General features: G+C 41.6%; 1 protein-coding gene across 3 annotated transcripts in view; it reads left to right on the forward strand.

Annotated features, from left to right (window-relative positions):
* Window positions 1–10,463, forward strand: part of kcnip3b (Kv channel interacting protein 3b, calsenilin) — a 31,718-nt gene extending 21,255 nt beyond the window's left edge. The window contains exons 1-7 of one of the 3 annotated variants that reach the window (XM_062562233.1): window positions 264–4,308; window positions 6,456–6,580; window positions 6,677–6,746; window positions 7,492–7,670; window positions 7,917–8,021; window positions 8,273–8,335; window positions 9,546–10,463. In XM_062562233.1, coding sequence (XP_062418217.1) covers window positions 4,197–4,308; window positions 6,456–6,580; window positions 6,677–6,746; window positions 7,492–7,670; window positions 7,917–8,021; window positions 8,273–8,335; window positions 9,546–9,593 — 702 coding nt within the window. In that variant the 5' untranslated portion in view covers window positions 264–4,196 and the 3' untranslated portion in view covers window positions 9,594–10,463. Of the gene's footprint in view, window positions 1–263; window positions 4,309–6,455; window positions 6,581–6,676; window positions 6,747–7,491; window positions 7,671–7,916; window positions 8,022–8,272; window positions 8,336–9,545 lie in introns of those variants that run through there. The other 2 variants (XM_062562232.1, XM_037482707.2) reach the window with 2 other exon arrangements.
* The last annotated feature ends 1,182 nt before the right edge of the window (window positions 10,464–11,645 follow it).

Consider the following 11,645-nt stretch of genomic DNA (forward strand, 5'->3'; position numbering starts at 1 on the left):
CCCCGTGCAAGAGGAAAGTCTGGGAATCGACTCTAAACGTCTCCTTTAATGCACCGTAACAAATGGCCTCGTGACACAACCCCCGTCTTCCCTCGTGGGTCCTGAGAGGGAGGGCTTCCATATATGTCGGCTTCCACATACTTTCCACTTCAGCATCAGTGTTGACATTAGAGCAGCGTTCGTCCAGCCCCCCCCCCCCCCCCCGGCCTGGTTCTCATGCTGCCTCCCGGGCCTGGAAACAGACCCATGCAGCCACCCACCAACCAGAATCGATTGCTGTCACTTCTCGCCTCTGTTGAAAACACTTGCTGTCGGCGAGCGAGGCCCAGCGTTACTTGTGCCGGCCCAGGCCCCCCAACCCCCAGCATCCCACCCTCGCACCCACCCACCTCGTCGCTCCCCGGGGCCAGGCCTCCTCGCGCAGGCTTGGCCCTGAGTGCGCTCCCCCTGTCCTGAAGTCATGGGGATCCAGGGCATGGAGCTGTTTGCTATCGCCGTGGTCATCATCCTTTTCATGGCAGTTCTCAAGCAGTTTGGTATCTTCGAGCCCATGTCCTCATTTGAAGGTAAGGGCCCCACCTCAGGCCCCTCTTCTGGCTCCATTTATTGCAATGGAATAAACATTTATGAAAGTAATCAATACGTCAATGAAGAAACATTTTACATTTTGGAAAGTGAGAACACACCAGCCTCCACAGGATGAGTTATAGTTTAACTATGTTATCATTAAACAACAATTATTAAATGTTTATATATCGCTTATATATGCTAAATAGAGTGGCAAAGTGAAAGGTATAACCTTCAAGTTTCTATAAACTTGAGTAAAGTTATTCTTTAAGGGAAAATCCGGTAAAAAACAGCAACATATCTAATTTAGTGATGAACTGAAAGAGAAAGCGTTTCTTCCTGTTCTTCCTCCCACCAACAACAGTTTGTATAATCTACAAATCACCATTTCTGAAGTTTATGATTATTTTTGCTAACTTTAAATCAAATAATTGCCCACTGCAACCCAAACTGACTGCAATGGTTTTCTGTGTACAGTATTCTGTCTTTTGTTTGACTTGAATTACCACAAATGTAAATGGAACTACCCGGCTATTGCATCAATGAAATAATAAATCAACCATATTCATGATGGAATAATCTAACATTCTGACACGATCTACTCTAATGATGCTTTTTTTTAGGTATTTGAAAGTAATGGACCCTCTTTAAATCTTCCTAATGGGCTAATGTTGTTATTTCTTTGCCTCCTAAGAGATGCACCATAACACTTTGATGGTGTAGACGGTGTACATTTGGGACAGCATCAGGGGAAGCTGCTCTCCGATCGACGCAGTTCCGTTTGATTACAGTTTTGGGTGCCAGCCAGTCAGAGTGAGCCAGGACAATTACAGGATGGCTCCAGTCGGCACATTAGTGCTTCTCCTACGGCTCTGAATCATGAGTAATAAAGTCAACAAAAAACACCAGTAATCGTCTTTCAGAATTCATCACTCCTCTAAATCACTCCAATCATAAAAATTCCACCCAAACGTCCCCCACCCCACCCTCCACTGTGGTGGGGCCCGACCCACCGGTTTTGCATTACTTCATCAATTATGCAAGCGGTATCGAACCGGCTTTCTCTGAGGCTGCCTAAATTTGGAGGCTGGAGTACTCCTCCAGGACCCTGAAGGGCACCGGCCGCCCCTCAGCAGCCTCGCAAGTTCCTCATGAGTCTTCAGCCCGGGTTGCAGCCACTTCATTGGTCACCTTCACCTCCCCGTGAGACTAACTCAACAGCAGCAGCTCATCAACAGCAGAAACAGTTAGAAAACCCAAATATATCATTATGTTTATTTTATTATGTTTTTATAGTTAGATATTTGCCAAACCTGTAGCTCAAGGCTGAGAGCCAAGACTCAGAGTAGGGTCCCGTCCTCTGTCCAGAGAAAAACCCCATCAAAATGTATTTGTCTCTTAAAAAAACACATACTTTTCTGTTCGCAAAAGAGAGAACGACTTTCGACACTACAATGTAGGGAGTGGGAAAAAAAACATTAATATGTGCAGCACCAGTCAATAGTTTGGACACCTTCTCATTCAATAATGAGAAATTTCATCAATCGTGGTTTAATTGATGAAATTGAAGATCTCGGCTATGACTGCAGCAATAATTTACACTAAAGTAGTGTTGTAATGTTACTTTAAACGCCAAATGATATCCAAAAATAGAATTAAAGGCATTAAAAGTACTTCAAACTATAAAAGGAAACTTTTTAAAGTCCCCCTCCATTCGACATACAAAAAAATGTTTGAGTAGAGTATTTCTATTTGCCTGGAGGGGATCTTTGATATTGTGTATCCAGTTTTTCCACATTTAGCATCAACAGAGCATCAGATGTCTTTTAGCAATCAGCAATCCAATCAGGTCTGGTATCTTACTTGTTGCATTATTTATATCATCAGCACTCAAGAAAAGAGCCTTTGATTTTGAAAATGCATCGATTGACGACAAATGCCGCAGCCTATTTGATTGTTGCCTCAGTCCCGTCCTCTCTGCCCGGATGTCGATTTTTGGTCCAGTCCAGCTTGGTCCTATTTTGGGAGGACATCGGATGCCGGCGGTAGCCTTGTCTTCCGACGTTAGATGTATTCTGTGTTCTCTGATACCAGCGTGTGATATTTGACTCTTGCAGGATGAATAACGAGGAGTTTATTTGTGACTTCTTGGCTCATTTTTGTGTTTGTCTGAAATGTGTATCATTCAGCTAGTGGTGGGCACATTTACTCAAGAACTGCATTTTAGTGCAGTTTTGGATGAACTTTACTGCAGCATATCTATCTTACACTACTGTTGTAGGCTTGTTGTACTCTGATCAGTAGTACAAAATACAAGTCGGTTTATAAATTGTGATGTAATATTCTAGGTTAACCCAGCAGTATACCCAACCCAGAGATACTTTCACATCGTCTGCAAAAAAAAGTACACATTCTCCTTAAAATCAGCTCTGTATGAATTCATTTAGACCTGATGAAATCTCTCTATCTTGTCTTTTGTATGAAAGTATGGAAAACACTTGACGTATTGAATAAGAGTGTAATTCTGTGTCCCCGTTGGACCCCAAAATACCTCCATTGTGCAGAGAGAGAGAGAAATAATCACTTTTCTATATCTGGGATGAAGTCGCCTGTCCTGGAGTTCTGCGTCTGCGGTCTTCTGTTTTTTTCTTTAGTGGTCTCCACTAGAGGGAGCATCTATTACAGGGGTGTGAGTGTGTGACACATTATCAGATCTGTGTTAGTGACCCCAGGGGAGACACGGGGAACAATTAGAAAGTGGATCACTGAGCTGACTGGGAAAATGGGATCCAGGACACCTGTTGACCTTTTTCTCACCACCTTCGCTGGCTCCTTAAAGGCGAACTGGCTCATGTGTGTCGCGTTCAGATAAAGACTGTGACAATCTTCAGTTGGCTTTGTCCGTTTCAAGATTTGATATTCAGTGCTTTGCCGTCTCTTGTTTCACTCATTTCGATGAAAGGGGTAGAATTGCAGCAGGTTCCTTTGGGGATTCACAGAAAATAAGAAGTGAAACGAAGGGAGGGAAGACCTGAGGAAGCTGCACAGCATCAGTCATTTAGTCAGTGCTGGATTCTGGAAGTTGTCCTTTCTGTTCAGAGTTGTGTCACACGCTAGAGGGATAGTAATCTCAAACAAACGCTCTGCTTGTGCCAGAACAACCTACAGGTGTAGCGTGAGAGTTTGTGAAGCCTCTCTGTCTCGTTAAGAGTTTCCATTAACGCTGCAGTTCAGATCTTAGTTTTTCTCACCTTTTTTTGGAGATTTTGTCCGGCAATAATCTCATTCTCCTAACCTTAACACAGGAGTTGGACCATCGGACGCTGCTCTTTCTTGTGGAGAACATGGACAGATCCATTAGAGCAGGAGAGAGCAGGGGCGGGAGAGGAAAACGCCAGTCAATTAAAAAAGCAGAAGGGGGGAGCTAAATTAGACGAACTTGTGGCGGAAAAGGAGCGATGAATGAGTGACACTGTTTCAGAGACAGCAGAGGAGAAGACCGAGAGAGAGATTGAGACCCAACGAGACCGAGGAAATGAAGGGAGAGAGCGCTCTGATAAATCCCCACTATGTAAAAGGGTAAAGGAACGAGATTGACCGTGGAGGGGACGAAAGAAGAAGAGGGGAAGATGAGTGCGAGGTGGGAGTCGGAGGGACTACAGACGGTCGGCATCGTCTGCCTGGTGATCATGTTCCTTAAACTGATGCACCTGCTCGGCCTGATCGACATCGCTGAGACCGGTGAGACAACGTGGGTGAGGGGCAATGACGAGGAGGAGGAGGGGGAGGAGGAGCAGCAGCAGGAGGAGGAGGAGGAGGCTGTTTGAATTGTTATCCTCTTGCTATCCGCTGTTGGACTGCAGCTCTGGAAAGTTGTAGATCACAAGAAGAGTAGAGGAAGTGAAATTTAAAGAGCGTTTAGCATTTTTCAGAGGCTTTTTTGACTTTAAGAATGAGGCTTATAGAGGTTTGGCCAATGAGAGGATACACCTGGAATGTTTTGCCTTTCCCCTGTGCGTCTGGGGCTCTCAACCCCAATTAAAATGAACACAAATATAAAGTTGCATTTTTCTTCAGTGATTTCCTTAATAGCAGTTTTATAGTAAAAAGAGTACATTTGTTGGTACTATTTTCATCTGGGATAGAATACGCCATGGAGCCGGTTGTTTGGAGCTTCTAATTTATTTTAGTGTACCAGGTGGACTTTTATCCAAGAACTTTAACCGGGAACTTTAGCTTGCTAATATATGCGATTAAACGAGACGAGATAGACTAAGACTGACACAGCTTACCTGAAACTTAGTAAGTAAATGTTGTAAAATGACTTTAGCATGATCTGATTTCCACTGATTCTTAACTGTATTATATTAATGTTAACTGGGAAACATGTTCATCTGTGAATAAGCATAAACAGCACGAATAGAAACCTGCATTAACAGGAGATGCAGGACTATCTTTAGCTTCTCTTGCCTACAGTGACTTCCTGTTGAAGTCTTACTAGCTAATACGTTTTGATGGTGCTGATTTTAATAAGGAGTTTGGGATGGATGGTATGTCTTCCTTGTCAAGACTTAAACACTGTGGAACTTTACACCATATTCATTCATATTCATTGAGTGTGTGTTAATGAAAACAGGGAACTGTGGGCTTTGGCTGATGTGAGAAGGTCATCTTTGTTTTAATTACGTCTGATTTATTGGGTTTCCAGTCGTTGTTACACCTTGGAGGCTGAAACGGATGCTCTTTACGGCTTATAAAATCGTGTAATTCTGATACCTCAGATGTACAGTAGCATGAATGCAGCATAGTGAATCCGTGGTGGAGGGCTGCAGGAGGACCCTGGCCAAACCTGGAAGATCAGCACTCACAGCAATCACACACACACACGGAAAATCAATCAATTTAGACCACAGACAAATCAAGACAAATTAATTTACCAGCCTTTTACCAGATTTTTTTTATTTTTTAATATGGTTGAGAGCTCAACCTTTATTTAGATAAGATTATTATGCCAAACTGCTGTTTTCAAGGTCAATAATGAACTGTAATGCTCTGCTGGTACGTCATGATCAAATGACATCTACACATTTTATCATGCTGGGTGTTCATCTGGTGAAGCAGGTCAGAGCTCGTCTCCTGCTGTCTCTGTCTTATTATTTTTAATGAACAAAGCCATATTCTAACAGGGTTTAAACCCCCCTCTGCTACAGGGTTTAGTTTACGTTACACAGAAATATTATATCTCACTGCTCTGCTTGATGTTTTGTCAGAATATAATGTATTTTTCTCTGAAGCGCCACTGTGTTTTTCTTCCTCCTGTCGCTCTCTTGGTTTCTATTTACTCTCTTTCACTCCATCACTTCACCCCTCCTTCCTCATCCTCTACTCTTCATCTCAAGATGGTGAGTATGGTAACGCAATATACCCAACCAACTTAGACCTCCCTCCCTTCCTTTCTTTTTAAAATGTTTTTTTGGTTCCCAGTTGTGCAGGGCTTTCTTTTACTGTGTTTGAACTGGTAACTAATTATGTGAGTTACTTTCAGCAGTGGCCTTTTTTAAATTACATTTTTTCTTATTAAATAAAGAAAATAAAGCAATACTTGTTTGGGGATATTTCCACTAAAAGGAAAGCAGCTCCTCTTTTTTTGCTGCCTTTTGCTCCTCCACAGTTTTTTGCTGAATCTCTCTCCTAAACGTGTAACGTTTAACCCCCCCCCCCCCCCCCCGCTTTACGGCAAAGGCCTCCCCTCCCAAACGTCGACCTGCATCCACACACTCACCGTCCGCCCCGTCCTCCCTCTTCCTCCTCCTCGTCCTTCTCCCTGTGCATCTCTTCCTGTCTCTCTGCCTGTCTTTCCCTGTCCTATCTGTCCCGCCCTCCCACAGAGAGCAGCGACAGCGACCTGGAGCTGTCGACGGTGCGTCACCAGCCGGAGGGCCTGGACCAGCTGCAGCTGCAGACCAAGTTCACCAGGAAGGAGCTGCAGTCGCTCTACCGAGGCTTTAAGAACGTACGTCCAGCTGCAGAGGCGGTCTACGTTGCTTTAGCGCCATTGTTGTGCTTTATATAGACTCAAATCATACGCTGTTTTTCTTTCCTTGAGCAGGAGTGTCCCAGTGGGATGGTTGATGAGGAGACGTTCAAGACCATCTATTCTCAGTTCTTTCCCCAAGGAGGTTAGACATTAAAACAATCTCTCCTCTTGTCCTTCCTCGTTAGGGACTGCTAGCAAATGCTCTGAAATGTTGTCTTTCATTCATCCATGTCCCCAAGTTTATTTCTATGTTTATGCTTACATGGGAAAATATTGAACTATCTCAGAAGGAAATGACACAAAATTATCAGAAGTAAAAGTATTGCCGTTGACCTCTAAATTTAATCTATGAAGATTTGACTATTGTTTTAATGTTACGGTTAATGCATAAATATGTAAGTTGTAGTTGGTTAATGATTAGATAACTTTAACTACATTATGCCTTGTTGGGAGACCCAATGTTAACAGAACAAGTCGAGTAATTCAATTCATTTGAATTTGATTTCTTGTTTACAAAAAATTAAGCAACTCAATTATAGAAAAGAAAGAAACAAATGTATTGTATCACTTAATCCAGGTTTTTTGTGGTGAAATTCTTATAGAGGACATTTTGATAGGTCTTCTACATGTAAATGTGGACTGTCTGGCATGTCTACCAACCCCTAAATGCTTTGTTTTTTAATGATTCCTGTACTAAGGTAATATTAATAAAAGTACCATGCTGGTGCAAGTTTACTTTACAGCAGTGCTTCATCTGGAAAGGTGCTATATAAACAATAGTTATTAGTATTATTATATTATGAAGGGCTGTATAATGTGTCCACTTTGAAAAACAGCAGATACAGCAGACACACACATGCTTATAACCCGACTGCTTTTGCTCACAGATGCAACCACGTACGCTCACTTCCTGTTCAACGCCTTCGACATGGACAGAAACGGTTCAATCCGCTTCGAGGACTTCGTCATCGGCCTGTCGGTGTTGCTCAGAGGTTCGGTCACGGAGAAGCTCAACTGGGCCTTTAACCTCTACGACATCAACAAGGACGGCTACATCACCAAAGAGGTGTGAGAACAGCCCGACCTTTGTGACGGCGCCAAACAAATTACGGATGTTACCATGACACTTTGTCCCTGCTGTGTGATTCTAGCACAACCGACATGATTTGATTTCTTTCTTATTGAGCTGCATGATTCATGAGAGAACCCCTTGTCTCGTCTTTTCTTTCCTTTGGCATGTGGTGTAGCTTGGAGGGTCGTTAACAGATTGCTGTAACTCTTTCCCTTTGCACTTCCGGCCTCTTCTCTCCAGGAGATGCTGGCGATTATGACGTCAATCTACGACATGATGGGGAGGTACACGTACCCCTGTGTGCGAGAGGAGGCGCCCTCCGAACACGTGGACAAGTTCTTCCAGGTTCTCAAAGCACACAAACCCAAAACACACAAGCACCCTTGGAATGTAACTAAGGACATTTAAATTCAAATTAACAAACACATTTACCAGCTGCCAGATTAAAGCAGATTTTGATCCAATAAAATGATAAATATGATTCTGAAATAGGCTATTCGGCATAATGATTACTTATTTTTGTACTCAAGTAAGATTTTGCAGATCATATCTAATATTTCCTTTTCCTCTGTTCTATTTCTCCATTATTTAAACAGAAAATGGATAAAAACCGAGACGGTGTTGTGACCATTGAAGAGTTCATTGAGACTTGTCAGAAGGTGACTTTGTCAAACAGACGTCAAAGACATAATGAAAGTTACTCACAAACACAAATACTCACATACTGGTCAAGGTTAGAGATAAGGGGATTTTACAGTCGTGCCGACATGTTTGGACATGTGACACATGAAAGGGGACAAAGAACAGACATGCTCCCGTCCTTTTTCTTCTATTGTATCAGAATATATATTATTGATAAGATGATCAGGAATCAGGAAACGTTTATTGCCATCATATGTCAGACATACATGGAATTTGACTTGGCGGTTGGTGCATGACGGAAGACAGTACAATAATGACAACGTAGTGCAGCAATAAGATAAAAAATAAAATAAAAATATAATAAAATATAAGCTATGGGTTAGTACGCTAAAGCTATGGGTTAGTAAGTTGAGAAATAAAAAAAAACAAAGAGCACCGAAACACCGAGGCAGCCATTCATGTAGATAGATCCACATTTGCACACACTGTAAAGCACAACATGTCTTGAAAGAACACCTTATTTTTCTGGCCGGACCTCCTCCTGATTCATCCATTCTTAGAAATAAAGGCTCCAAGGATTTCCCATGAATAAATATTAAATTAGAAATGTGTCATTTCCCCATGCAGAATAAGGATTTTAAACAGTAAGATGCATTATTTTACACATGCATAAAATGAACCTAGACATCAAAATAATTATTCAAAGCATGACATTTTTTTGAGCTGGGTCAAGTCAGTCGACCTCACTAAGGATCTTTACCTCACTACTACTGTTTGTCCAGCTTTTGGTCAAAAGTCCACTGAAGATCACGTTTCCCAGAATGCAGCCGAATTCAAAAAACTTTTTTTTTTCAGCTCAGAAATCTGTGAAATGTTAACTGTCATTCATGAACTTTGGTGGAAGGCTTCACCTGCTGCTGAGCATGAGTCTCAACACGTGTTAGAAACAGCGACTTGAGTTTGAGTGCCAGATGATCTATCTGCCTCTTCCATTTGACCTCATACTCATATAGTGGGCTATAAATCTGCTGCCATTTTCCAGATGTTCATGCCTGCCTCAATCAATAATAATTCAGATAATCTTTTAAAGTGTAAAGCAAGTCGAATTTTTAATTAAACGGGTTCTGATTAACTAACGTTTTTAAGTAAAAGAGTCAAAGAAATCTACCTTAACTGTAGTTGACTTCTGATATATGGTAACTAATGCTCTGCTTCTTATCTTTCAAGGACGAAAACATCATGAACTCCATGCAGCTGTTTGAAAATGTGATATGAGGAATCCCCGTCTTCAGCCCTCACACACAAACACACCTCACCCACACCTCCAACTCATCATGGCAAAGCACGTAGGCACTGGACACAGGGAGTAGATGTTTTATTTTTCTTGTTTGTCTCTGCGCTCCTTTAGCTGCTTCTGGACTAAAAAGAACTGCTACAGACAGATGAAAGGGAAGAGCTTCCTGGGTAAAAGAAGGCTCCCACTCTGTCCAGTGTGGGGTTTTTTGTGTCCTCAAATGAAGAAACGGAAAAGCTTCTTGTGGTTGTCATACAAAAAGAATCAACGACAACCAACAACAAAGGAAGAAGCTTACGATAATCCTCTGTTTTGAGCACAGAAGAGTATTAGCTTCAACACTAATACGCCAATTATCTTTCACTCACTCACACACACACACACACACACACACACACACTCACACACAGACCAGCTGGATGAAGTGAGCTAAGAGGATAAAAGAAAAAAAAGAAATTAATTTAAAGCATGTGACGTGGAATTAGCTTGCAGTACAGTTTTATGACAATGTATTATATGCGCCTGAAGTACAGGCACTGTAGATACCTGCACCGGATACACCGCTGGTGTGTATGTATATATGTATAGTTGATAGTTACACCTTGTGTCGGTCTCATCCGTGCTGCACCGGGTGATGGTTGGGGATCAGAAGTCAATATTATGTTTTAGAAGTCTCTGTAACACAGATCAATAACATTACTCTCCCTTCTGTTTTTCTATTTTGGATGATTGTGTTCAACTGGTCGGAATGAAAAAATGAGTCCGTACGGTACTGTGTAGAAATACCAGAGAACTGTTAAAAAAAGTGTGTTCCTGTGCTGAATTAAAGCTTTGTCTGGGTTCCTCAGTAACTAAGAGCATGCTGACTCAGCATTATGTACAGTACAGTAGAACCTTTGTGATGTCGGTTCAATTAAAGACGTTGTTGACAGCTGCGACTTCCCCTTGTCAATGCGTCCTCTCACTGCGTCCTGCGTTCAGATGACCAAGCAGCAAACACTGAGTGATCAAACATAATGAACAGTTAACTGACTAGAGGGACTCTTTCAGTCCCTGTGCAGAATCTGTGTTTCCATTTAGCAGCGAGTCAAAGCCTCTTATTGGCTCCACACAAGTGATGTATTGCACTTTTTTTGTTTTCGATTTATTTTATGAGAGTAGTTGCTTTGAAGATTTATGATGGATTATATCACAGTTGCACTCTGTTAGTCAATAAAAATGTCGACCTGATGGCGCTATAAATGTAAAGGCAAAGGATCACCAAAGTTGAGCAATGGTTCACCCAGAAGGGAACATGAATTATGATATTCATTCGGAAAGAAACATGAAATGTAAATCCTGTGATGGCACTTGAGGAAAGTGAAGAGGATGACCAAAGTCAGTCAGAATCCTTTTTTAGGAACAATGAATGTTGTAGATATGAGCTATTAAAAACATGTAACCCCACTCAGTGTACTTACCTCACGAAAAGAGGAGTGCTTTGAAGACTTCTAGACATCTGCAGGAATGTTACTATGTCAATTAATCCTTTCTCTTTGTGATTGACTGCAGTATCCAATTCCACCTCACGGTGGTGAATAGCTTCACATGATTCTGAACTGAATATCTTGCACTTTCAGGTTAATTTGAGAATTTAACCTGAGAATGAATACGATTTCATCAATTTTAATGCCTTTTTTTCTTAAATTTCATGAAGCATATAATGATCAATTCCAAAGGTAGTCTTTAGTTGTAGTGCTTCAGTATTTACGGACCTACACTTATATTGCTTCTCTACTCTATAAAAGTATGAAGTTATTCTTTAATTGGATTAGCAGGTTCAGAACCAACAAAGTGTAAGTCCGTCTGCAACCATGTGTCTGTGGCTCTCATCTCTGATCCCATTGGGTCCTTAAAAACTTAAATATATCGTGTCATCATGATTTCCCAAGACTGTCATTTTTATCAAACAGTAATGAGGAAATAGTGCATTTACTGCGACTATCTTCATCTGCAGATTACTTCACATTTGTTGCGGTGGTTTGTTGTGTTGT

Source organism: Pungitius pungitius, chromosome 5 (assembly GCF_949316345.1).
Source record: "Pungitius pungitius chromosome 5, fPunPun2.1, whole genome shotgun sequence".
Taxonomy (NCBI): Eukaryota; Metazoa; Chordata; class Actinopteri; order Perciformes; family Gasterosteidae; genus Pungitius; species Pungitius pungitius.